We start from the raw sequence: 27,291 nt of genomic DNA, 5'->3' as shown, positions 1-27,291 counted from the left end.
ACAGCTTGCCTTGCATTCTGGCGCACACGGTCAAATGAGTTGAACAGTGTTGACATCACTTGTTTGAAATAGTTTGGAAGAGCCGGATACAACACTCTCAGCTCAACAGGCACCTTTGAATTGCATGTAGAACCGTTTCCAAGCAGCTGACAGTCATGACATGTTCACGACATGATATGTGATGGTGCAGTATAGTAAACCGTGAAATTCCAGGCAACTGGGTATACTGTTTACAAGGTTTTTTGATAAACAAATTGATGCGGCCACACGCATCAGTAAAACAGGAGGACATCAGTAAAATTACCAAATGTTTTCTTCACATTGGTGGCTGATGTGTGTCAACATCTATTTACCGGTAGCTCTCATACTGATATTTATTACTGGAACTGGATTGCTACTGATACTGATATTTATTACTGGATATTTATATCTGATACTGATATATTTACTGATAGCTGATAACTATGGAGCGCGCAGTTTTTCCCAAACGGTCGCTTGAGGAAAGGGATGGAAACTCCAACCAGGACAGGAGATCTCTTCATGCGTGTTTTCCGTAGGTAGCGTGGTTCACACTCGGAGTTCCCCAAGCGGAGTTCCCCAAGCGGAGTTCCCCAAGCGGTTGGGGAAGCGTGCAAAATTGATCTGGCTTGGTCTTCTCTTAATGTAAGTCCACTATAGGCGACTTGGTTATAGCACAGGATAACCAAACAGATCTCTTAGATAAGACAGTAGAAATAGCCTTATTCCTCGGAGAAAAACCAGGAGAATGGAGATATAGATGCGTTAAAACGCATCAATATCTACATTCTTCCGGTTCATCTCCAAGGAATAAGGTTAGCATTACTGTCTTATCTATGTGAATAGTGTTCATCGCAAACGCGCTTAACATTTTACGCGAGCAGAGCTCTTGGTTAAAGACGGGAAACTGTTTGAACGGGATTAGTAAGTCCATACCAAAGTGTCTCACTTTTGCAGCAATTCTCAAACATTATTCAACCGGCAGAGTTGGGGAACGGTCGGGATATCTCGCCGGGATCAGACCGATTGCTGACCGGAATCATGACTAGGGTGGCGCGAAGAGCATGGGTCAAAATATTGCCGGGTCCGCTGATATTTGACCCTCCATTCCGAGGCTGACTTGAAGCAGCTGTGACCAAGCTGTAAATAAAATGTCAGCTGACACTAGTCCTAAAAAAGCTATCGCTGCCTCAAACTCATGGCTGATAAAAGTACTGCCGTTATTCGTTCTGTATCTACAAATTCTGACAGTTTTAGCTTCCAAAAATGATACTAGCGCTGTAGGTAATTTATTTCCAAAAAGGAAAGCATGGATTCATTAGCATGCCATTGGCGAGTGCAAGTAAAACCCCTGCTGGCCCAAGGAGCCTGCAAAATGCGATTGTGAACTCAGCATCGCCAGTTAAGGCCAAGTGACATAGGTGACACACTTTCAAAATTATTTGGGGCTACTGGTGATCATACTTATTCTGTATTATCAGGCAGCTGAATTGAAAACTTCTTAAAGTGTTATATGATTTATTGCACTCTAGATGTCCTAAAAATGACCATCTGGAAAAGAGCTGGTGTCCAAGGTCTTCCCCATCGGGAATGTGTTGTAACCTCAGCTCGGCTTTCTCTTGTGTTTCTATTTTTACTTCATGGTTTTATCACAAAGACTTAGGGTGATTCTGATGTTTTTATGAACGTTTTAATTGTTTTACATATTCATCTTGCCATAATGATGTTACATGACACCGGAGTGAATCGTCTGGCATGTCTGCCTTTACCTGTAGCGCACAGGTGTTCTGTTTGTTTGGAGAAGGGACGTTACTGCTAAGTGATTCTCAACTCGCAAAACACCAAGGTGACGGGTCCAGCATTTCTCGTGTGGTGAAATCACAGGCACATCTAAAAACAAGCATAAAAGTGGTGGTAAACACCAGTCAGTACTGAGGTACAAGCAGATGCATGCAAGGAGACGGACGCCTTAAACTAACGCTAGCGACGGCCAGCACTTGGCTGCGTGGGGTTCAAATCCGCTCTATCAAAGACACTGGTACTTCAACAAGCGCTCGGGGGGGGGGGGGCGACAATTTGACTCCAGTCCAGAAGGTTTTTGCGGAGTAGTTTCCGAATGGCGTGGTGCTGCCATGCCAAAGTTTGCACAGCTGTAGACAATTGAAAAGCGGATCGTTTGGTACAAAAAATGTACCTTGTGCCTTGCAAGATCGCTGACCTGCGACGGGTCAAACTCAGGCCATGGATTCAGCAAAGATAATTTCTAGAGAATCGTTCACTCTGATGCAATAACGGAATGTTAGACGAAGCCATACATGTCTTGGATAATTTGTTAGGCAACACGACAATCAGATGACCAAATTCCATTGGCCTTGGGTCAGGTGTGAAGGTCAGACCAAGGCCAAAAGCGATCTGGTTTATTACTCTAGAGCATGCTGTATGGGGTGGTTCCTGGTGCACATTTCGAATTTATTGATAACAGAAAATGCAATATCCATCTACCATCGACTTTTAAAGTTCAGAATAGGTCGTTGACGTTAAATGAACCAGAGTAAACATTTTCTGTTTAAGAACATACTGCGTAGCGTTGTTTTTGACACTTATTCAAATGCAAAGCTCAAAGCAGTCTTTTATGATTTTGTTAGTCATGACCTTCTGAAGGTCAAACAAGGTCCATGACTTTAAATGAGCATCAGCCACCTTTGGCTTAGAACAGGTATCTAGGTACTGGGGGGCACTTTGGACACTAACCTGGAGTTTGGTCTTGTGTGATTTGACTCTTTTCCGAAGGGCGTGACTTAGTATCCTCAAATGTTGACATAAGTGAGTTCACGTACAGGCCAACACACCCTGTGAATCTGGTGTCTCAAGCTTATTTAGTTTCTGCGATTTCAGGGTGGCTCAATTGGTCCCCCTCCTCTCTCCGAGCAAAGAGTAATCAAGTGGCCATCTGGACGCGTGTTGAAAGAATGCCTTAGCATCAAGTAACCGACATCGGTGGGCCTTAAACCCACGCATCCGAGGAGACTGGTGCTTCGAACCAGCACCCTAGACCGCTCGGCCACGCTACCAGTGAATGAATTTGGTATATGCGTGATGAACGGCTCCCAAATTTGCTGTGGCTAAAAGTGGTCTTGCTCTATTTGCTTCTATTTATATATCTATCATCATTTATTGATATATCATATATTTATATATAAACTCTATTCGCTTCGGATGGTAGTTGTAATCGATCCTACTAATTCTAAATCAGGCACAGTCTGGTTGCTGTGCCCGGCAACTTATTCGGTGAGCCTTTCATCTCGACTGATCGACCAAAGTATCACGAAAAAATGTAACGGCTTTGGGTGGTTCGTCATATAGGCGACTGACAGCAAAATGGGCTAAGTCTCAGTGATGTGTTTTTGGCTAGTCTGTTTCATTTCAGACCGCATGATGTCTGACTGGTATGCGAGACTGGCTCTGAATGTGAGACTTGGGCAGACTGCTTTCCATTCTGGTGCAAGGGTCGATTGGGCTGTACATATAACTAGTCTATCACTTTTCGAATAGCAATATTTTGTTTTCGTAAGCATTTATAAGGAAGTCCCTGAGAAATTGCCTATTTTCCATCACAGGACCAGAAATAGTGCAAACATGTTTCGAAACACCCGCTAAAACGACACATTTACAACAAAGTAGAGCGAGAACCAATAGGTGCACTATTTTCTGGGCGGACATCGGATACATTTCGTTCCAGAATTCACGTTACTTTTATGCGTCAACAATGATGATCATACCGGCCTAGACAAAATTTCAGATTATTTCGCAGACATTACAAAAAACTTTCGCATATTTGTCTAGAAATAATGATGCCACAAGACACCGGAGTGGACTTAGTAGTACAGTTGCCTACATATGCATCCTACAGGTGTTCCACTTGCATGGGGAAGGGAATATTGCTACTATTTAAGCCTCGCGTTTGCAACATCAATGCATCGCCTCCGGCATGTGTCGTGCAGTGATTTCAGACGTAGTTGAAAACGCACGTGATGAGCGGCGGCGAGCACTGCTCAGCGCCGGGGTATGAACAGAAACCTGTGTGGGAACTGGCGTTTTGAATCAACGTCAGTGACAGCCAGCACTCGGCTGCAGTGAGAACCGAACCCACAATTTCGAAGAGAATGGTACTTTGAAACATTGCCTCTGGCAACAAACACCTGGCAGCGGTGGGATTCGAACCCACGCCTCCGAAGAGACTGGTGCCTTAAACCAGCGCCTTAGACCGCTCGGCCACGCTACCACTGTCTGACCTGGGTCAACGCAGATAAAACGCGGGTCCCAGTCCCTCCAAACTTTCAAGTGCCGTTTAGGTCAGGAATGCTAATGCCAGAAGAGACCGCATTGCTGTTATTTTGGGCTTGGTGGGGCTGACCTCCGTCGAGGTCCGGTTAGTATACTCACCTTCTTCGATACTCTTCTGGTGGGATACCCTTGTCGGTATGCTATCAATGCTTTTAATTCGCGGGGTAGACTCAAATAACAATGTTTGACGCGGGTCGGTTCAAAGATCCGATCGGGCTCGGCCCTATCTTAATATAAACTCACTAAAGGCGACTCGGTTACAGCACATGATAACCAATCACATCTCTTGGTCAAAGGTGGGAAATGGTCTGAACATGGTGGGTAAGTCACGACCAAAATGTTAACTTTCAAAGTAAATCCCGAACATTGCCGGCGACCTGCAGAGTTGAGGAACGGTCGGGATACCCCGCCGGGATCAGACCGATTGCTGACTGGAATCATGACTAGGGTGGCGCAAAGAGCAGGGGTCAAAATATTGCCGGATCCGCTGATATTTGGCCCTCCATTCCACGGCTGGCATAAAAGAGCTGTGGGCAAGCTGTGAATAACACGTCAGCTAACGCTGGTCTCTGAAAAAGCTATCGCAACATGAAACTCATCTCTACTAAAAATATTGCCGTTATTCATTCTGAGCCTACAAATTGCGACAGTTACATTTTCCTAAATTGGTGCTAGCTCTGTAGGCAGTCTATTTCCAAAACGAAAAGCATGCATTCATTGGCACGCCAACGGAGAATGCACGTGAAACCCCTGCTGGCCCAAGAAGCCGGCCAAACGCGGGTGTAAACTCAACATGACTTGTCAAGGCCAAGTGACATAGGTGCCACACTTTCAAAATGATATCAGGCTGCTGATGATCATGCTTATTCTGTATGAGCAAGCTATTGAATTTACCACATCTAAAGTTTTGCGGTTTACTGCATTCTAGTTATTCCAAAATTGACTATCTGAAAAACGACAAATGTGCAAGGTTGTCTCATAGGGGTCGTGTTGTACCCTCTGCCAGCTTTCCCCGTTGTTTCTATTGCCTTGATAATGATGATCATAACGGCCTAAGGTTGTTCTGAAATGGTTTCGTAAACTTAACAACAAAGTGTCTGTATATCCATCTTGCCATGCAAATGTTACATGACCACGGAATAAACTGAACAACACGTCTGCCTATATCAGCAGCCTCTAGGTGTTCCGCTTGTTTGAAGAAGAAAATATTGCTATAAATTAACCTTCACATTTTCAGTTAGGGTTAATTGGGTTGTGAAAAAGCATTGTGCTGAGTTAATTTATATTGCTATAAATTAACCCATCACATTCTCATGTAACGTGTTCAGCATCTGTTATGCAATGACTCCACAGCGTACTAGAAAACGACCGTAATAAGCAGCGGCGAACGCCGCTCAGCGCTGGGTTACCGACAGCTGCATGTGAAGAGACTGAAACTTTGAGCCGATGCCAGCGATGTCCAGCGCGCAGCTGCGATTAGAACTGAAACCTCAAATTCGAAGATAGTGGTACCTGTAATTAATGTTCCTGGTACCAAACACATGGCAGCGGTGGGATTCGAACCCACGCCTCCGAAGAGACTGGTGCCTTAAACCACCGCCTTAGACCGCTCGGCCACGCTACCACTGACTGACCTGGGTCAACGCATGATAAAACGCGGGTCCCATTCCCTCTAAGCTTTCAAGTGCTGTTTAGGTCAGGAGTGCCAATGCCAGAAGAGACCGCATTGCTGTTATTTAGGGTTTGATAGGGCCGACCTCCGTCCGGGCCCGGTTAGCATGCTCACCTTTTTCGATACTCTTCTGGTGGGATACCCCCTTCGGTATGTTAGCAACGCTTTCAATGAGCGGGGTAGACTCAAATAGCAATGTTCGTGGCGGGGAAATGAAACAGTGTGTCTGAAGTGATGTGGGATCATGTGATCCTGCTAAAAAACAAACGTCACATGGAAATGTTTTAATAGCCAGTCTTGCGAGCTAGTTCTTGGACTTCTCCATGTGTCATTTGAGTCGACTCGCCTAAAAGTGAGTTCTGAGATTGGACAATATCTACGTAGTTTGACGCTGTTATGGATTCAAAGTGAGCCGCTGCTGATATTCAGAGTCGAAATCAATTATATTTGCTTGCTGTAAACGAAATCAAGTTGAAATCAATTGTATTTGGTAGTTGTAATCGATCCTTCCGACGCAAAATCAGGCACAATCTGGTGGCTTGACCTGGCAGCTCACGCGACGAAATCGATGAGCTTGTATTGGCTTCCACCTTGACTGATCGACCAAAGCATTGCGACACAAATATGTAGGCTTCGGGTGGATCGCCATAAAGAGAACTGTAAAATGGGCCAAGCTGCAGTGATGTGTTTATGGTTAATCTTTTTCATTCCGTACCGCGGCATAACTGGGCTGCGAAACTGGCTCTGAAAATATTACATGACCAGCTTGTCCGTCATTCTGACGCACAGGGTCAGATGAATTGAACAATGGTGACGCCATTTGGTGCCTTCGTGTTGAAATTGTTTAAAAACCGCGTAGTCATATGTATCTTGCGCGGGCCATGTCTTCCAAATGATTCCTGAAGGGAGAGCGGTTTATTTTTGCTTATTTACTTAAATTCATGCTTTGTATAGTGCGAGTCAGAATGTCCGGAATACCCATTTGATATCTGAGACTGACTAAGGCACACCAACTTTCCGAATTGTTATGCTTCTTTTGTCATAAGCATTTATGAGGAAGTCTCTGAGGAGTGGCTTATTTTCCACCTCAGAACATGAAATAAAGCAAAAAGGTCTCGAATCACGTGCTAAAACGACGCATTTACAAGAAAGTACAGGAAAGACCGACAGGTGCATTACTTGCTGCGTGAAGATCGGATATATTCCTTTCCACAATCCTTCTAAACTGCACGTGAGACCGCTTCCAAGCCGGTGACAGCCATAACGTTGTTATTAGACGACATATAACGGTACATCAAAGTAAGCTGTGAATTTCGACGCATCCGATTATACCGCTTACAAAGGTTTAAATAAGCAAATTGATGGATTCTCACACGAGCTCATGGAAACAACAAGCCATCAGAAAAACTACGAAACGTTTGTAATGGTTCTTTTGCTACTGTATGTTTACGGATTTCGATTCATAGCTTTACGATTCTGTCGATACATCCCTGCCAGGAATTGACCCAGGGAAGACCGGGGAAGATCTGTCTACGGCGGGAGTTGAATCCACACTCTCGAAGACACTGGGACCTTAAAGCATTGATTTGGCATCAAACATTTGGCAGCGGTGGGATTCGAACCCACGCCTCCGAAGAGACTGGTGCCTTAAACCAGCGCCTTAGACCGCTCGGCCACGCTACCATGGAAGAACCCAGGTTGGTGCATGATGAAGGCCGGGCTAAATTTCCTTCAAGCTTTCAAGTGGCGTGTAGGACTGATGTGTTCATGTCGGAAGAGACCGCATTGCTGTTTGGTGTTCATGGGGCCTAACTTCCTCGAGGCCTGGTTAGCAGGCTCACCTCCCTCAGTACCTTGCAGGTGGACTTACCTCCCTTGGTGCTATACAGCAGTGGCGCAGGCAGGGGGCGTCCCAGGGAACACATGTTACCTCCTAGGTCCCGATTTGACAGCACGAAGGGTCCGAAGGGCTGGCTAAAGGTGGCACTTAAGGGCATGTCATAGAATTGCCGACATTGGGTGTAAAGCAACACCCTATGAGAAGGAATTTTTCACTCCTTTTCCCTATCATTTATGTGGATTTTTCACTCCTGCCTGACATTGTCTAATCGCACATGCCAAGCCCCTATTTCCATTTCTGAGGTTTTCAGATGTAATCCAAAACCGAGCTCATTTGAAGCCGCCAAGCGTGAACGAGGCTCCACAGAGCCTGGACACCTATGGCTATGTCCTGCCTCACCTACATCTGAATCATGTCTATGTATGCACAGAGTAAGGGCGCCAGGTACCTCCAAGCCCAAGACCCCCAGCGACTCCAGCCGCTTGCACGCATTAAGTTTGGTTTGTTTACAAAATGTATCACAATCTGCAGCTGTGTGTCAAATGCAAGGCTTTCACGCATCCCTTTTTTTGGTCTCACCACCACGCCACGAAAGCAGAGCCTGGTGCAAACACAAGCAAGGCCTGGTAGATAATTTTACTCCACATTTATTTTTTCCCGAGGAAACTCGACCACTAAATTGCATCACTCCCGAAATGCAGAAGTGAGAAGTTCAAGAAATGCCTTCTAAATTAAAGTTACAAGATGGGTATCACCATTTAAGCACTTGTATTAACAGATTTTAAGTCAAATCAGCTGATTACAAAATTTTGTGAGAAAAGTACCAGCCTTTAAATTTATGTAGCTACTTTTGCTTTTCTTGGTATCATACGAGTGTGATATCACTTCATTCTTCCTTCCTTTTGGATTGCCTTCAGAGGTACCATCTGCTGCTTGAAATGTTGGCCAATATTCTGCAAGATGCTCCAACTGCAAATTTGTACGCATTTCATACCCAAATTGGGTTAATTTGTCAGCCGCCCAATTCTGTCTTATACACACCTAACAGCGAACAATCCACAGGGAGTGAAGGAGACAATTTGATGCACCAAACTTATTTTTACCACCATTTTTGCCCTGTTACACCCTAGGTTAATTGTTTTCTTGGTTCAGGGCGGTGCTCAATACTGATAAATCTAGGTCTTTCGAGTGTCTAACTCACCAGGCTACCTGGCAAGGTTATCGTATGCTGCCATATAGAGCCACGGGTCAGACCTGACGCAGCTAATACAGAAGTGTTTGATGACGAATTTCTGCCCTCTGGAGATGTTTATCTCGCATACTTTTTACTTGTTTCGCATTTTAATGTGGTAAGTTGGTGGGCATGTTTGTTATTTATATCTAGGGGATGAGTGGGATGTCTGTCTGCCAGCACACCGTGCAGAAGGTACTGACTTTTTACTGTGGGGGAGCAGGAAGAAGCCAGTAAGCCTCCCGTGACCAAGTAATTGCTTGCCTTACCTGCTTTCAACACATGATTGGTAACCAGGGTTAGCCATTTTCCGTTTTAATCCTTCGAGTTTTTTCATAAGACAAATTCTGATGCCGCAAGGCATGCATTGGGCTTATTTTGTTCCATATTCTTGGTTATTTGCCCCAAATTTCTGAAAGTGGTCCCTCATGGCTTCCTTAACCAGATGCTTTCTATAGCTGTCATGGTTTGCTGACCGGCAAATGACTGTACGGTATATGTGCACTATATTTTAACACAGGGATACTCTAAACTGCATAGCAATTATAATATGAGTTAAATATTAGTATGTAACAAATAGTCAGACCGTCTCATTTAAAATGTGGAGCTAACATGTCAAACTTTGCCATTAAATATGAATTAACAAGCCTAAATAGATGCCTTTGCTGCAGCTGAAAAGGCAAGCAGCAATACTGTCATGGTCATCTAAAGGTTATGCTATTTTTGGAGAAGAGAGATTGTTTTGTGGAGTATACCCATTATTGTCCCTGACATAGGTTAACCATGACAATCAATATAAGTTGTTCAAAGTGGTTTGAAGTGCTTTGATTTATGTGTTGTCATTTATGTCTGATGTCAACAAGCATACACAAATGAACTGAATAAAAATGCAAGTTGAAACCATCCAAAACTTAGCTTTATAATGTTTTATCACAAGTGCTGCTGTCAGCAGATAGGTGAGTTTAGATGATGTCCAACATATGGGCTACTCTAAGTTAGGTTTAGTTGGTTAAGTGCATGGCAAGTGGCAATAGGAATTGCGCAAAACTCAGCAACTCACAACTGCTGCGTGATACAAACAGGTTAGACGGATGAGATGAAGAAGGGCCCTGCGTCTTAAGGTTGGGCATAGGCTACTTTCATGGAAATGAGCATTGGTATTTTGTAAGAAACAGTGACAAAATATTTGTTTTCCCTGACCACATCTCAACAGGAGCCAGATGTATGTCCATTGTGTTTGACTTGGTGATGGGCTGATGTGTAGGAGTCCAAGATTTTTTGTTTAAGTGTTTTATGATTGTTGAATTTTCGGTTGTTATTTTGTTCTTGGATTCCTTTGCTTTGTTGTGTTCTAAAAGTGCTTTGGAAGGAAGTGAAAAGTGCAGCGTCAAATTATTGGTGTTAATTATTTTGTATGCTCATAAAACTGTCATGAAATTACTATGTTTTAACACGCGCCGGGTTGGCTGGCTGGATACCCTTCGCTCGGATGGGGGGGTGGGGGGGGGGGGGGCGGAGGGGGCAATTTGATTCCCCTGAGATCTCGGGAACTAAGCAAGCTAGAGACACCAAATTTATAGAGTGTCTGGACCTATACGTGAACTCACTTAGGTTAAGGTTTGAGCTTCCTAGGTTATGACCTTCAGGTCAAATAAGGTCAAACAAGGTCAAATTCCAGGTTTGTCTCCAAAGCGCCCCCAGAACCTAGGCAACTGTCTCTAAGCAAAAAGTCACAAGCCCATTTGAGGTCACTGACTTAAATCTTTTGAAGGTCACGGTGACCAAAATGATACAGGACTGCTCTGAGTTTTGCATTTGAATAAGCGACAAATATTACGCTAGGCAGTATGTTCCTAAAACAAAAAGTTCGACCCGGGTCATCTTAAGTCAATGATCTGTTCTGACCTCTAAGAAGTCAACTGAAGATGTATTATGCGGTTCCTGCCGTCAGTAAGTTCGAAATGAGCACTAGAAGCTATCGCATACAAGATGTTAAAAAATAGAATAGTTTTGCCAGGTTTCTGATATTACGTCCACGCCAACTTGCAACAGATGTCTTTGTATGCTGAAGCATCAGCCACGAGCTCGTAAGTTCCATCTTATGTGAATCGATTTTTTCACTCCCACACGGTCTTTCTGCCATGGAATTGTTCACTCCCACCCCAGTTCAAAAGCGATTCTAGCTCCCTGCTTAAGGGCCAGCCCTGGGGATCGGACTGCTACATACCAGTCAGAATGCCTTTTGCGCCGATTGACAGTCCCTGTTTCTATGAGAGCCTCCATGTTGATCACACACCGCCAGTACCGAACAGTCGGCTCTGTTTTCGTCTCAGATTGAGGCTTATTTCCAAAGTAGCAGCAAGGCCAGACCCCGTGCCTTGCCTTGGTCGGCGTCCCTGAAATTATGAAGGGCCCTGCGTTAGTCAGACATCCACATTGCCTAACAGGGAGCCCAGTGTCGGCGAGTGGCCCCGAGTCGGCCAGGACCGTCTTTGAGAGGGCCTGAAGGGAGCCCAGAGGGGGGCTCGAAAAGCTCTTCTGGACCTAGGATCGATGGTCGATTGGAAGGATGGAGGGCCCGAAAAGCCCAAAGTTTTGTCTGCTTGAATCTGCGGGGCATAAGTGTCCTGCTCGTTTAGAGGAGGAATGTCACGCTAAAGTAGCCCTCCCACCTCGCAGAATGAATGTGACTTAATTTTAGCTATGGCACTCGCCGTACGAATTCATTTCCATTTGCAGACACTGGCGCAGTGATTTCGCACACAGGCTCGAAGACAGGCATCAGGCTGTGGCGTAACATTTGGGAACACCGGACTCGAACTTGCATTCCCAAGGCATTAGTGCTACATACCCACGCATGTTGTAGCCAAAGTTGCACAACGGTGAGGTCCTAATCCACGGCCCGGAAGAAACTGGTGCTAAACACATGGCAGCGGTGGGATTCGAACCCACGCCTCCGAAGAGACTGGTGCCTTAAACCAGCGCCTTAGACCGCTCGGCCACGCTACCACTGAATGACCTAGGTCAATGATTATGAACGATGGGCCCAACTCCTTCTAAGCTCCCAAATGCCGTTCAGGCCAGGTGTGATCATATCAGAAGAGAAGGCACTGCTTATTTATAACGCCAGGCATACCCAAACTTCAAGGTGTCGAGGCGTTATGAACGCCGGACAGTACTTCCTCCAAGCTATCAAGTGGCATTAAGGTTGAATGTGTTGATGGCATAAGGGACAACATAGCTGTCACTGGCGGCTGATCGAAGCCTAACTCCATCAGCGCCCGATGATCCACGAGTGGGCTTATCTCCGTGGCACTCTGCTGGCCTCTCTCTCTCTCTCGATGAAATGTCTTAACTGAAATAGCATGGCAGTTTATCCTTTCCTGGTGGGCTCACCTTTCCGTTTCCTTTCTTGAGTTCTCACTTTTGTGTCGCTTGACGTCAGTGACTTGAAGCCGGAGCAGAGGACCGTCTTGACGACGTTAGATGTCGCGCATGAGGATAGGTCAGATGAGGACTGTTCCAGCTTCCACATGCTGCTCTCTCTGCCCAGTAGTTCACTTCAGCCGACTGCCAAGAGCATCCCAGTCGCCTCTGACAGAAGATGGATCTCAGAGCTAGCCCTGAGCTTGGTTCGACTGAGGGCGTCTGCCAGACCACGGGTGGCGATGTTCATGGCTCTCCTGCTAGGTCGATTGGAAGCAAGATGGTTGGTGAATGGGTCCAGGCCGTCCTCATTTGTCACTGAACGGGCCCAGACTATCCTCATTTGTGACTGAACGGGTCCAGGCGATCATCATTTGTCACTGACGGGTCCAGGCGGTTCTCATTTGTCATTTGTGTGCTGTTGGTAGATAGGGATTCCTTTCTATGGGGAAGGAGGAATAAAGGCTTCAGCGACTATAGTAAACCGTAGTAAGGACCCGTCGTCAAATTGAAAAGTTCAAACCGGAAACGTCAAACTGAAGACGTCAGACTGGAAACATCAAAATGAGGATGTCACATTAAAAGATAAGCCAGACAGGAGACAACTGCCTAGTAGGATATCTCGTCTACAAAGGGCGTACCAGTGATGGATGGCGATGATCCTCATCCCCTCGACATGCTTTCGAAGCGGCCGCATTCGGTTATATAAAGATATGTAGCGACATAAAGGACCCCGGCGTGTCCGTTGTGACCTCAAGTGCCAGTTATAAGGCCTAATGCACAAACTGAGAGTCCCCTTGGACAAGGCGACCTCTGTTTCGACCAGAGACGACCAACATCGAACAACCGACTACATATGGGTCTGAGCCCTGGGAGTCAATCTTTCAAGCAGAAACAAGGCCGGGCCCGCGATTTGCATTGTTTGGGATCTCTGAAACAATGAGGGCCCCTGTGTTACCCAGGCGCCCGAAATGCCTAACGGGGGCCATGCATCAGCAAGTGGACCCAAGTCGACCATGTGCCGTGTTCGGGAGGGCACGATGTGGGCCGAATGATGGGCCTGAAGGGCCTCCCCGGAACAACTGAGGTCATACTGAAATAAAATCGTGCCGTGCCAAAAAACTTTTAAAAATCGTATCATCCAATAAAAATGCTGGCGTGTATGCTTCATCTACATACATTTGAGGTTATGCTCTGCACAGGTTATCAGTTACGGCAGCAGATCACATCCACATTCCACTTTTTTCTTTCCAGCTTCCCCAACAGATTACAGCCCAGTTCAGAACAGCTTTGCTCGCTTCTCACTTGGCATCATTCACAGCATTGACATACACAGTCACCTGAAAACTTGCTCTTCAAAATTCTGATCATGATTGTGGTTTATGGTGATCAATGTTGTGTAACAAGCAACAACTGTCGTATGTGTTTGGCACAAAATGATCCTCGTAAGACACGTGGGTGGTTTTCAAATACTCTTGAGAGCTTTTCAAAAATATCCTTGGATCTTCCTGTCAGATGGGTTGCGCATAAGCATGTTGCGATCAGCGTGGTTCCAGACGAATTCAACCCAATCTGTCGTGCAGAATTGCATCAATACTAGTCAAACTTTGAACAAGGCCAACTATGGGAGATCCTAAGACCCTGAAGGCACCAACACTTCAGACACACGCAAGCGGCAGCAAAGTTTGGTGGTGATGGGACCCGAAGGGAGAAAGGTGCTTGCACCAACGTGAAGGGTTGCAAACGACTGGCAGCGGTGGGATTCGAACCCACGCCTCCAGAGAGACTGGTGCCTTAAACCAGCGCCTTAGACCGCTCGGCCACGCTACCAACACGCAGGTAACACGAGGTGTAATCAGCGGCGGAATCGCTTGTAGTTGATCAGCGCCGGTAGCTGTGTATCGGTTCTTAAATCGGGTGGTTTGATCGGTAGTTTTCATCAATCTCAAACGTGGGTGGTTGGTGACATCTGGTAGCATAGAAAACGATGGATGAGAATTCGTCTGATCTCACGGCAAAATTTTAACTGCTGCCAAAATACGGCTGCTTTTGCCTCGATGTCGAGCAGCAAAATGGCATCCACGAATGTTGACGGCTATAGCTGATTAACCGCTGCTTTAAGACAGTGCTTAGCTTTAAAGAGGTTTGTGAAGAATTGGTGGATCGTATTTCGGCCATGTGACCGAGATCCATCCGTAACGTGCCTTTTTTGTAAATAGCAAATTGTAACTGTTCTTGCTAGTCCATGATGTCATTTCATACCTATGCCACGAATGCTGAAGACTGGTTTTGCGATGCGCAGAAACAAATGCATTGAACTGTGCAGACGTATCATGATTAATTAAATAGCCTGCCAGAAAAAGTATTAAAGGTAGTGTTTCATATTGGTGCGGGTTTTTAACTGAAATAACCATCTTTGAGATCGTTCGGTGCAGTCCAAAGTCCTACCCTTCTTAAGACCTGATCTTTCCTAGTTTCTGAGCTACTTGCCCGAGAAGATGTGCAGAGTGTTTCGAGGATACTTTTTCAAAGTCACCCAGGCATCCGTCACGTCATAATAACGTCATTCAATTCCTGGCATTACATTACCCATGCGGCAGTCGATGCCAAAAAAATTCGCTGCCGTGTCGTTCATATATGGCGTTTGTAAGCAAGATGCCAGATGTAACGACGGTCGACTGGCTCTCAATCAATGTTGTGCAAAGTAGGATGACGTAATCACTGACACATCGAGGAGCGTATTCACTAAACTGAAAAGTTGCTCTGTCTTGAGCAGTCTTTTCCGCTGAAAAGCATACTTTTGTCATAAGTAAGCTAATTATATCATATTTGATGCTTGCTTCAATATTTTGAAACGTGGAACATCCCCTTTAAGAGTTTTGAAATATGATTTAGAAGGTGAAAGCTGTTTTGTCGAAAACTTCATGAAGCTGCAACAGCGTGCCGGCCGGGGCAGGCTATTCAAGCTGAAAATACTTGCCCTATTTAAAAATCGGCTTGTCACCTCAATCTAAAACATCGGTCAATATATCTTGAGCACTAGTTGAGCATGCGTGTGAGTCAGCTTCTTACTGTAAATGACGCGTGGGGCCAACTACACCTCAAATGCGGAATAAATAGAGACTAAATTGTGTGTAATTACGTGCGGTAAAGCAAAACAATGCCAGACCAATGAAGTTTTTCGGAAAATGGATACAACGCGAGTCAAGATATTCAGTTGCTCAGAAATTGAAAGGAAGATGACTATTAACGTGAACAGAGTTGGCGGAATCATGCATTGTTTTTGCTCTTTAGCCTTGTATCACAAGCATGCCTCATGTCACTACCAATGTGAATAAGTCATGCATATTCCGGCTAACGCAACACGTAGTGATATGCGTATACCATTTACGAACATTTCCACATGAATTTAAACGATGATGTCACTCGGCTCGCCCGCACTTATTTATATTCCTTCAAGCCGCCACTGCACGACATCCACATTCATGCGACAGCAGCTCTATCTGGAGCATCTGATAAGTTTCTTCCGGCGGGCATTCCAACGTGGGAAAATAGTTTCACACGGTCGTGCTCGCGGTCGGTCCAATGCATGGCGTCTGGCGGCGAGCTCGCGGTGGGGTGTGGATCGGCGTCAGACGACCTCCGCCGTACTGCAGTTCTCGGTACCATGGCGTCCGTCCGACACCCGCCCGGCATCGGCGGACAGGGGTGAGGCGCTCCACTGAACACGACGCGTGTCGACGGCCAAAGACTGGCGGATTTCCGCCCACTCGAAGGCTGCGTTTGATTCATGTTACGCATGGGCTCGGCTGGACTCTACCGCCGGCTCGACCGTTCTACTGGTCCGGGAACTGGTGGACCGTGGTCAACCGCTCGTATTTAAATGGAAGTTAGTTGGAAGGAGCACCGGAGTGTGGTCGGAGCCCCCTGCACGACAGACACCCACCGCCATGGCGCCTATCAGTCTGGTAAGTTACCTGTTTGGCTAACTCGCCCGGGTCGAAATTGGTTAACTCGGTTTCGAATGCCGCTTTCCAATTACACGTTTCCATGAATGAAACTGTAAAATGGATACCATTGATGTGTCCATTGAATTACATTGCATGCACTTGTTAAATGCTAAGTGACTAAGAAATGTTTAATCACCCAGTTTCTTTGCCGTTTTCAGATATCGGATAATTTGACAAAGGCTTGTGGGTGCATATAAATCGGCAAAGTCGGATGCACGATGCTCGCCTTCTTATCTTGTGTCCTTCAACCGCCTGTTACGTCGTTAAGACTTCGTGGTTTAGATATTTCTTTTAGATACTTTAGGTCTGTGATTAAAGTTGAATGCATGGGGCGTCTTTTTATGCGGTTCGTATTATCTTTATCCCACGGAGGAGTAAACTGGACCTCCCAAAATTTCGGTATCTTCTCTCGCCCTTTCACCGTTTTTGTTGTTTTGTCTGAAACGGACCAACGGAGGTAAATCCTCTTTTGTCATGCAAAAGCTTTCAAATGTTGTAAATAAATGCGGATAAAAGTAAGAAACTACTGCTCAACTGGCGAGTGGGCGGGGAATCGGGTTGTTGAATGTCACATATTTAGCGGACATAGATGGTAGGTGACACAATAAACCTGAATAGACCCAAATGATTGCAACAACTCATATGGAACATACACAGTTTTCGAAATTCGTCATTTTTACATCGGTGGTAACCGTAGAAACGCGTAGTTAAGGGATCGGTTTCGCCTCTGCCCGATGATTTTCAAGCTCGGCTACCATGCCTAGGGGCGCCAACAAATACTAGTCGCAATTTATCAGAGAAAAAAGGATAGTACCAGAACTAGACGGCTTTCAGAAATCAGGGACGGACCAAGGTTTGCTTTGAATTTTTTTTTTTTTTGTCTTTCCTTTCAATGGCAACAAAGCTACGGCCATTGATACCATAACATATAGCGTAATAAAGATGGAAGAAAAGTATCTGCCAGTTTCTTTTACCACTCCCATTGGCAATGGCAATATGAATGCCCAATGCATTGGCAGATGCAAAAATGCTGATTGAGCTGGACGTAAGTTCATCTTATTGGCGTTTAAGCTTTCCTATCAAAACACGCGTTTTTGATATTTCACATTAGAAGAGCAGGATACGTGACACCCGCCCCTACTGGGTTTATTGAAAGTAGCGGCGCGATGATGTACAGGCCACTGTCACTGACGCCAGGCCCACCGTGATATTTAATATCGAAATATATGCCTCCCATGCTTCATACCCCGTACCGCCCTAGGTCACTCCTGAATGCAAAGAAAGCCGTAACGATATTGTACAACCACTGATCTCGTAAAAATGCTATCCCCATGTGATTGTCTGCCTTTATGTCAACCCAAGCCGTTTGCCATATCGGCGCATTCTATGCACTATCTGCACGTATTTTGTCATTGGAAACTTTCCGTTCTGGCTAATCAAATGTTCTCTGGCAAAACCTTAAACGCCAAGAAACTTCCGTTGATGTCATTAAATGCGCTCTGGCGATTTGGAATGCACAAAACTTGGCTGCGCGTCCCTATGTCACCTGTTGGGGGGATAGGTTTATTTTCGCCATTTTAACACATATTGAAACTTGCTCCGAGACCGGTAATTGCTGTGATATCGATGTTCCAAGGGGATGCAATATCGTTATAGAACGTCTTCCCCAGACAAAGCTGAAGTTCACTGACAGCCCGCCAATGGCAGAATACGGTGCATCCGCAATTCCTGCTCTACAGGATCCGTGGATATCCGCGCGCGCTGTCGTTCATGACCTGTACCTCGTATTTTGGCAGTGACTCTGGAAACTGTCGAGGTGTCACACGCGAACGTTTTGACCCTGGGTCGTCTTCGGTGCTTCTCGCGACACTGACGGGGGCGCCCGCGGTCAGCTGCCGGGAGAAGCGTTGGAGAGGGCCCATGTTCGACGCGTTTTCGTGTGGAGCCCTGGCACTTTCCAGAGCCACGACCACAGCAATAATGACTCTGGTCAACAGCCCTGAGATGTCTTTTTGACTTATCCATGCTTTGCAAAACACGCTGAATCACTTGAACCACCATGCACGTGCATTATGTTTTGGGGGCTATCTCACAACAGAAATATTCATTTTTTGAACGCGAACGCAGCGTGAGATATTAAACACTTTCGACCAACACCGTCGATTTCGAGTCGCTAGGAGTCTTCTCCTGTGCATGCTTATTGTTGGAACTCTACAAAGGAAATGTTTTGCATTATGTATTTCCTCAAGAAAACGTGAGTTATGCATTCAAATATTGATACGATGAAGACTATAGGATCCGTTGATGAAACAAGCTATAGTCGTTCAGTTTTCACGAGACCTTTTTGGGATGCCTCCCCACCCGTATCACGTATGGTTGAATTTTCACAAGCAATGCTCCATTCTTTTTTACAAATGATATAAGACTTGAAATTCCTGTGTAACCAGGCATTGATCTATGGTTCTCTTCTGAGCTGTTTGCAGTTTCCAAACGCATTGTCAACCGTGACTAGTTACTCGAATTGGTAAAGCAACAGTTGCATACTGTTAGTGCCGCTGCCATTTTCAAACGTTTTCGTTCCGTGGTGTTAGATCTGGCGTCGCTTAGGTGGGCGTACCTGCAGCGCTGCGATCCAGTTAGCAAAGCCAACGGTAGCCAATAAGTGGGACACGTAGGTGCTTTTAATTGCACTGTTCTCCAATAGGTGAGATGAATTCCTGCATATAGTACTCTCGCCTCAGGTATAAATATTGATGTCACTTTTTGTGTCAGTCAAAGGCGTTTCGGGCGGCGATGCCTTCCAGCCTGTGGTAAGCAACGTCATGCAAATATGCCATCGCTGTTTGCAGATCACCTTCTTTGGCCTGTTCCTGACCGTGACCTCGGAGGGCGTCTACAGCAGAGGACACAGGATATGCCATTGGCGGTACGTAATGGATGAACGGTAGCCACTGACTGGTTCGTCCGCACGTAGGTTTTGTTCTGTAAAGAATGCATTTGTTGGTTCCGTTCTGACCCACTGGTACTAACACTAGTAAATTGACTAACTCTTGTTAACTGGCTCTTGTTCCCACCCCAATCCATTTACCGGAAGCTGGAACGTTGGTGCCGAGAGGAGGGGAAGGGGCGTAGTGAGCAGTCCTAAACTTTGTAAAAGTTCAGCAGTTATCCTACGCTCAAAACTTTTCACTTTCCTTGGCGTAAGCCCACGAAAGTATGACTGAAGCTGCGCAGTTATTACATGTCACATCATAACAAATGCATACCGAGTGGTAACACGCTATTCACATTGCCGCTTACACCTGTGTTTTGAGAGCTAATCGATATGTGAGGTTTGAAGGGATGCCGTGGTAACGACAGTGCAATATCTTTACAATAAATGAGCAATCAATTGGCACCAACAGCACTTGTCATCATTTGACTCGAAAAAAATGTTGTCAAAATCAAAGTTTCAACCAGAAGGATACCAGCTGTGTAATCAAACCGGATATTTCAGTCACACCAAGGAAACGATTCGTGGTCAAGACTGTTCCCGTGAAACGGGTATCTCACGGTCGAAAGGTAGGTGCAATCCCTACTTGACCGCACCTTGGGCTACACCATTCGTGCCATACGTAAGTTAGCTGATCTTTTCTCTAGCCCTCAATACGCATGCATAGCAAGCTGCGCTCTAGCAGATGCTGGCAGTCTTGGTGGAAGTGTCGCATGTTGAGCATCTCAGCCAGCAATGCTACAACAGCCAACAGCTGCAATGGCAGCCGTATGCTGCCATTGCAGGCACTCAGCGATCTGCAGCGAGTAAGCGACAGTGCCAACAGAGCAGGTGCTCACATCTGGCCGGCTGGTGTTGCGTTTGGGCAGTTGCCTCTTTACGCCCGATGAAAGCTTGGCCACCAACACGACTTGATGCCGTGTCGATGCCGTTGATGCTGTGTTTGTCACCTGAAGTCTTGCGCATCCCATTCATGCACCGGCCCCGTTTTAGACACCATTAGTTTTGCCTCCAGAGTCACACCTCGGTGATCCTGGACACGAAATAGGTCACTTTTTGTGACCTCTTACATCTCGGTCACAAAATGAAATCTCGCGTTCTGTAATATTGATTGTGTCGTCGGATAATTTATGAATCTTTGGAATCAGGCCGATGTCTACAGTCTGTATATATCTGTAGACTCGCGTTCAATGCAATCGAGAGTCGGTCTTTTTTGTTCAATGCAATCAAGAGGCGACCTTTTTGTTCAATGCAATTGAGAGGCGGTCTTTGAAGGTTATCAGCGTCCCTGTACCAAGATAAGGGCCGCTTTTATCCGTTCCGTCGGCGCGCTGACTCCGCCGTGCTCGGCCGCGCTCCGACAGAGCACAGCTGTGTTCCGGAGCCCTTACGACAGCTACGATGAGGCGGACGCCATCCGCACGGCGGACCGTGACGTCCCCCACAAGGTCTCCTCCTACCTGCCGCCCTACAAGCCGGTCAGTCCCCGCACGCCGCTGTCAGGCGGGGGCGTGTTCGTCACCCAGCCGTGTGCATGTTCGACACCCAACCGTGGGCGTGTTCGATACCCAGCCGTGTGCATGTTCGACACCCAGCCGTGGGCGTGTTCGACACCCAGCCGTGTGCATGTTCGATACCCAGCCGTGGGCATGTTCGACACCCAACGCTCCTGTCGGCTGTCCTAAGCAGAATGGTCAGAAATACGTGCGATTTGGCCTGTTCCATTGTATCCAGATATGATGCTCGTTTAGAGAAACATTGCCATTTTTCCCGGTCCGAGGTTGCCGCGACCGCAAAAGAGGCCTATTTGTTTATTTCTTAACGTTACTTGCCTTACAGTGATGGCATGAAAAACCGATGAAAACAATGCGCAAATGTGCTGAGGAAAGCTATAGTGTAATCTGGCACAAGCTATCATTATGTATCAACATTCCATGATTGCTTCTTGGACAAGAAACCTTCAAAGACTTCGTTTGCTTCAAAAGATGGTATATATTGCTAGTGAATTCATGCGTGGGGGAATTGCATCTTATTATTCGTATTGCGTCTTACGAATTACATCCGCCAACTTCCCTCATTTTTATGACAATGCGTTATCATTCAATGACTCTGAGTTTTCTCACAACGAATCCAATCGTAAGCAAGCAGCGAAGCGCACAGAGTGAGGACGTGAGTCAGCACCTCCATGCATCAAAGCACCTGGCAAATGTGTGCAAAACTAGCGTCATGACCCGGCGCATCAGAGCGGCACGTGCCAATCTGTGCCGGCCGGCTGAGCGCAGATGACTGGTGCCTGAGTGGGGTCTTGACGGGCTGAGGCTGTGTTGATTGGCTGCAATGGCCGACCAACGCTGTAGTTCGTGACGTCATGGTCATGACCGCTCCGCAACGTCATGGTCATGACGTCATGCAAAGAACTCACGGAAATGCTCTGAGATGTCCCAAGTCTCCACTCTCACCACAGCGTACAGCTAGCACAGGCTGTCCCCCTGTACGCCTGACGTCAGGACGGGGAACAGTTCGAAACACACTGTCGTGTCGTCTGGGTGGTCGCGAGAGTGGAGCTACGGCTGCTGCTGGCATCTCGCCACTCTCAACGGCTGCCGCTGGCCATCTTCCACTGCCAACGGCCGCCACTGGCCGGTTCCCCACTCCCGGAAACTCTACATATCTCATGACTGCCCCCTCAAGTCAGCTGACCTTCGGCCGTTGGACGCTCGTGCCGTTAAAATACACTTTGAGCGCGCCCGAGCCGGGGCGGTTCAGCGCGCGTGCTTCACACGTCACTGACCCGCCGAGGGAGGGCTTCCGCCTCGACGCAGGCCGGGACCGCACCCTCCCGCTCGACGCTGTTGAGGTGTTTGCCGATGTATGTAAAGGCCAAGGTCATTAGAGTCGGCAGACATGATGAGGCACAGAGTTGTTAAGTGCATGTCGGTTTAAAATGGAATGTTATATGTTATGTTATAAGTTATGCATAACATATATGCATGCATATAGCAATGTGATGTGCATTCCGGGCATGGGTAACCAATCTTGAGTACCGTCAGGTAAGGTAAGGTAATGTAGTGTAAGGCAAGGCAAGGCAATGTAAGGTAACACATTTATTCATTTATTTATTAGATCGCACGGCTTCACCTCCCTGGTGGACCAATTGAGTCTAGATGGTGCTTTTTTCTAGTGATGATAATTCAGTTGTGAATGCGTGCATCTGCTATGGTGAACACTGGTGCGTGTTCCCAAACCAGAAGTCGTGATGGAGAATGACGCGTCAATGCCTGTTGCTGGGTGGCTGTAATCTCATCGGTTACGCCATCAGTCATGCAACACAAGCGAAGGCTATTACGGCATCCGTTAACATCCTGAATATGACTCATCTGTTTCAGGCCGTCGTGGCCAAAAAGGCCGTCCACGTACCGATCCACACGTCGCACGACGTGCACGTGCCAGTCCATGCACCCCACGACACCCATATACCAGTCCACACACCCCACGACACTCATGTACCAGTCCACACCTCCCACGACTCTCATGTTCCAGTCCACGCCTCCCACGACGCACATGTTCCAGTTCACGCCTCCCACGACGCACATGTTCCAGTTCACGCCTCCCACGACGCACATGTTCCAGTTCACGCCTCCCACGACGCACATGTTCCAGTTCACGCCTCCCACGACGCACATGTTCCAGTTCACGCCTCCCACGACGCACATGTTCCAGTTCCACGCCTCCCACGACGCACACGCTCCCGCCGTGGTCCTGTCCCACCCTGCCCCGAAGGCCCACGTGCCTGTCCCAGTGCCCGTGAGCCACGACGTGGCGCACGTGGCGCACGAGCCCGTGGCGTACCACTACGACTACCACGTGGTGCCTCCGTGCGCGCTGGCCAATCAGCAGGTGTACAACATCACCGTGTGTCTGGACGACGCTGAGTACCCTACGTGAGTCGACCAGAGCACCTCAGCGCTTGGTCTGATAGTCTGTCACAATGACATGCTAGTCTGTCAGTCTCGCAGTCTGGCACTCTGACAGTCTGACGTTTTGGATGTCTGACAGTCCGGCTATCTAACAGGCTTGTTGGTCTGAGGATTTTAAACAGTCGTCGATCGCGTGCGCTTCTATAACGCAGAATTCCGAGCGAAGCGCCGACGCGGTCCGTTGAAGATAGTCACAGTAGACCTCAGACGCGCCTGTGTGGGCGGTTGTCTCCGGTGATGGCAGTAACGTTTGGTGCTGCACATCAGGGGATTAATGCACGCCTCCGTGCCGGAGCTGCAACAGTCCCTGGCGAGCGACTGGGCCTCACTAATCATGACCCTTGTGGCCTTCGCACGTCGTTAACGGTGTCGCCCAAGGGCGTCGGCTAGGTGCCACCCGATTTGGAGTGGTCCCGCTGTCGGTGCTCCTCCCGCGGCTGGCGGCGGTGATCGAGTGGTTGCGGGGTTTTTCTCACGACGGTAAGAACTGGGGTCGTCATTCCCGCCGCCGGAAATTTCGATTTTCCTGATTGAAAACAGGGGTGGCAACGTTGTTGACTCGAACAGTCGCGTGCCCCGACAAATAGCCGGACAACCATGTGTCTCCTCAGGGAGACGATTTTGCACGAGTTGAAGAGAGACCCTCTGCTGACGGCGCGGCTCATGAGTGACGTCACCTACCAGTCAGCTGATAACCTGGTGGACGGTACGTCTGGAATGCGGGTGTGCTTGCGTACTGAGCAGGAAGTTTGAGAACCACATGCCTTCGGTTTCAACACTGCTCTCGAATAACAACGGAGCTGCAGTATGATGTACGGGGAGGTTTGCGTTGAATTGATGTTCTGAAGCTCATATTTTCAGCCGCAGGCTGGGACGCCGTGAATGTTGGCCAGTCTGGTTTCATGATGCAGACATATGGACTTTGGGATTCTTCCATGTCAATACACATTCCAAAAAAACATTTCGTGTAAATATGACACATGTACATTAACACAAAATTTAAGCTGAACTGAACTGTGCGTTTCTCGTGTTTGCACTGTATCATTTTGAAGTGCGTGCACCACTCGCTGCAATTAATTTCCGTGAGAGCAGGCTCAGACCACGTCAGTCAATCAAGGATCGAGGTAAAGAGAGCAACAACAGAACTAAGTACCTGACCGACAACCAAGCAATGGCTGTGCCTGTGCTTCAGGTCTGACCAAGGCTGAGGAGGAGCAGTACTCGCGGCAGCACTACTACGGAGAGGCCGGACATGACGCTCACCTGCCGACGACGTCAGTAGGGCTCCGGCCTCCGTGAGACACCTCCTATTGGCCACAGGCTCTGAACTGGCATGTCGGCTGCACGGGGCAGCTCAGGGGTCTCTGATATAGCGGCGGGTGGGATCGGTCAATATTGCCGCAGTGCTGCCATGATATGAACGTAGGTTATTGAAGTTGGTGAGGCTGATTTCCTTTTTGTGGAGATCTCCCGTTTGAGCAAGAAGCTGGAGACAGGCTGGCTCCTACTGACATCTTTTCGGACATGTGACATATTCGGGTAACATCACTCGGTTTTTGACATCAAGAAAGTGCAGACACCCGGCTTGAAAGTGTCCGACAGTTTATGTCCTGCTTTTCTTTTTATTCCCTTATTTTTCGTCTTCTTTAAGACCGAGAAACAAGATAATGAATACAAAAAGTGAATAGTAGCACTAATCGTTGGGCATGTCACGACACTACTCATGACTCCGTGTCACATAGTGTCACAGTCTCTTACAGAGATCATGATGGAGGACACTAGACAACCTCAATGACCTTCTGACTGACCTAACCTAAAACATCCTAAACTCAGCGTCGAGCTCGTGCCTTTACCTCCCATCACGCTTCCAGCAGCGGCTACGCCTACTCGGACAGTTACCAGCGTGACGGCGGCTACATCTGCCCGTCTGACGTGTTCTATGCCCGCGTGAAGCGCGCCGTCAACACCTACAACGAGTGGAAGGTGATTGTGAACATGCCGGACGCCTTCGTCCACGATCCCGCCTACAAGCAGTACGTCCAGACTTCCCGTCTCGAGAGCTGCGTGTAAGTGACGGACGGCGACTTGGACGGGGCCTGGCAGTGACGGCCGTGGCGGGCAGTGATCAGCGACAGAACAGTGTTTGGTCGTGAAGGGGGCAGTTTCCTGCCGTGCCGCCGCTTACAAACCTCCAAGGCCAGATGAGTGACCTGGGCATTTGACGGCTTTTGTCGGATTCCGGGATGTGCACCGTGGAAAAGCCCGTTTCAGCTTGTGCGATCCTCCACATTTGCGGCTCTTCCATGTCTGTCGCTGAAGATCTACCTAAGCTTTCAAGCTACTACGTTTCTTTTGCTTGTCGTCACCAATATCCACCCGTTTTGGCGGGCAACTTTTACCCTATGGAGCAGGTCTTTAAGTGTGTTAATACTGACGTTTCGCAAGCCCCGCAATGGCCGCTCATCACGTGTCTTTGGAAAGGCTCTGTACCAATACTGATATGGCATATGTTACATTCTACTCTTATGCTGCGACGTAGCATGAGATGCTACCTTGCTACCTACCCTGCCATCAGCACATACCGTGCCCAGTGCGACCTACACGCCATCTTGAGAGGATTTCCCAGCCTACACTTCATCCACGCTCTTTTCCGCTGTTGCAGACACCCGGGCGGCGCGTGCAGCTTCGTGGACCACCTGTTCCCCTCCTCCTGTCTGCAGAAGCATGCCTTCGTCCGCCTGGTGGCGTACGACCCCAAACGAGGCCTGCATATCGACTCCTTCAAGCTGCCCTCTGCCTGCTCCTGCCACCTGGCGCCGAAGGGTGGAGTTTACCGTGCGTGATCGCTGCGCCCGATGCTCCTGCCATCTGCTGACCAGGAGGAAAGTCTGCCACGCGTCATCACCAAAGCTGGTGGTGTTGCACTCTGATTCACTTGCAGGGGCGTAGTTTCAACAAATGAGTTTGGGGCTGAACATTGAAAAATGATTCAGCTTACCGCCAAAAGAGGCCAACAAACAAGTCTCTCCCCAGATTTGGCCCATTTTCTTCCGTAACTTGGCGGGGAGCTGGAGTCAACGACCCCGCCCCCCCCGTCGGGGGGGGGGGGGGGGGCGGGAGCCCCCAACTTCAAATGAGTAGGAAACTACACCCCCGCTCACTTGTATTTATTTCACAGTGCTTTGGCTTGTCAACTATTGTAGGGGATGTTTCCCATTCTGTGTCTGAGCTTTACAGCTCAGGCGAACGCTTCGTACGTTCCATACGCTTGTGGATGGACTCTCCCAGCATCTCTCCGGAATGCTCAACCGTATTTCACTTTTTTAGGTTGTGGCGTTTAAGAAAGGTTCTTTCAAGCATCCGTTGAACGTTCATTGTCACGTTTTGCTGCAGTGTTGGTGAAATAAACGCACCGCTTACGCTACTATCCCGTGCTGAAAAGGCTCCAGGAGAATATTCTAGCTCTCCGCCTTTCATTTATTGCAGGCTGCTGGTATTTTTCATTGTTAAATACCGACAATGCTGCATTTTTCATGTGCGCGCAATCATAACACTCATGGGCCCAATGATCAATTATTGATACCAAATGATTACTTTACCAAAATCTGACACTTCTAAGCGTGCCAACCCAATCTCAACCCAACCCTTCACCAGTCTGGCGAGACGCGTGCTTGAAAGGTAAGTCTGATAGCGGCAAATGCGTGAATCGCAGGTTGCATATATTTCGACCAACACAAGTTCAAGGTAAAAGTTGCACAATTGCGGATAAATAACTATGCAC

The 27,291-nt window shown here is 47.6% G+C and overlaps 1 protein-coding gene, 1 long non-coding RNA gene and 5 other non-coding genes across 7 annotated transcripts; 2 read left to right on the top strand and 5 right to left on the bottom strand.

Moving 5' to 3' along the window:
* Nucleotides 1–4,218: 4,218 nt before the first annotated feature.
* On the bottom strand, nucleotides 4,219–4,300 carry TRNAL-AAG (transfer RNA leucine (anticodon AAG)). The gene has a single exon. It is a non-coding gene; the product is annotated as a tRNA-Leu (tRNA).
* A 1,604-nt stretch (nucleotides 4,301–5,904) lies between these two features.
* Nucleotides 5,905–5,986, bottom strand: TRNAL-AAG (transfer RNA leucine (anticodon AAG)). Its single transcript has one exon. It is a non-coding gene; the product is annotated as a tRNA-Leu (tRNA).
* A 1,649-nt stretch (nucleotides 5,987–7,635) lies between these two features.
* TRNAL-AAG (transfer RNA leucine (anticodon AAG)) lies at nucleotides 7,636–7,717 on the bottom strand. The gene has a single exon. It is a non-coding gene; the product is annotated as a tRNA-Leu (tRNA).
* A 4,315-nt stretch (nucleotides 7,718–12,032) lies between these two features.
* On the bottom strand, nucleotides 12,033–12,114 carry TRNAL-AAG (transfer RNA leucine (anticodon AAG)). Its single transcript has one exon. It is a non-coding gene; the product is annotated as a tRNA-Leu (tRNA).
* A 2,165-nt stretch (nucleotides 12,115–14,279) lies between these two features.
* On the bottom strand, nucleotides 14,280–14,361 carry TRNAL-AAG (transfer RNA leucine (anticodon AAG)). Its single transcript has one exon. It is a non-coding gene; the product is annotated as a tRNA-Leu (tRNA).
* A 5,675-nt stretch (nucleotides 14,362–20,036) lies between these two features.
* LOC119104644 (uncharacterized) lies at nucleotides 20,037–23,246 on the top strand. The gene is made up of 3 exons (XR_005094981.1): nucleotides 20,037–20,102; nucleotides 20,898–21,011; nucleotides 22,920–23,246. It is a non-coding gene; the product is annotated as an uncharacterized LOC119104644 (long non-coding RNA).
* LOC119104344 (neurotrophin 1) lies at nucleotides 23,245–26,618 on the top strand. The gene is made up of 5 exons (XM_037228039.1): nucleotides 23,245–23,474; nucleotides 24,122–24,216; nucleotides 24,703–24,784; nucleotides 25,382–25,576; nucleotides 26,173–26,618. The coding sequence occupies exons 1-5, from the start codon at nucleotides 23,245–23,247 to the stop codon at nucleotides 26,351–26,353; spliced, it is 783 nt and encodes a 260-aa protein (XP_037083934.1). The 3' UTR covers nucleotides 26,354–26,618.
* Nucleotides 26,619–27,291: the final 673 nt, after the last annotated feature.

Source organism: Pollicipes pollicipes, unplaced genomic scaffold (assembly GCF_011947565.3).
Source record: "Pollicipes pollicipes isolate AB1234 unplaced genomic scaffold, Ppol_2.1 Scaffold_6052;HRSCAF=7182_pilon_pilon_pilon, whole genome shotgun sequence".
Classification (NCBI taxonomy): Eukaryota; Metazoa; Arthropoda; class Thecostraca; order Pollicipedomorpha; family Pollicipedidae; genus Pollicipes; species Pollicipes pollicipes.
The sequence above is the reverse complement of the archived record's forward strand: the minus strand, read 5'-3'. Positions and strand labels throughout refer to the sequence as shown.

Excerpts from the sequence above, each read along its gene's own strand:
- LOC119104344 (XM_037228039.1), top strand. The coding sequence starts at position 23,245 with ATGTTCCAGTTCCACGCCTCCCACGACGCACACGCTCCCGCCGTGGTC. Across the intron at positions 23,475-24,121 it reads GACGACGCTGAGTACCCTAC|GGAGACGATTTTGCACGAGT; the intron begins GTGAGTCGACCA and ends GTGTCTCCTCAG. Across the intron at positions 24,217-24,702 it reads AGCTGATAACCTGGTGGACG|GTCTGACCAAGGCTGAGGAG; the intron begins GTACGTCTGGAA and ends CCTGTGCTTCAG.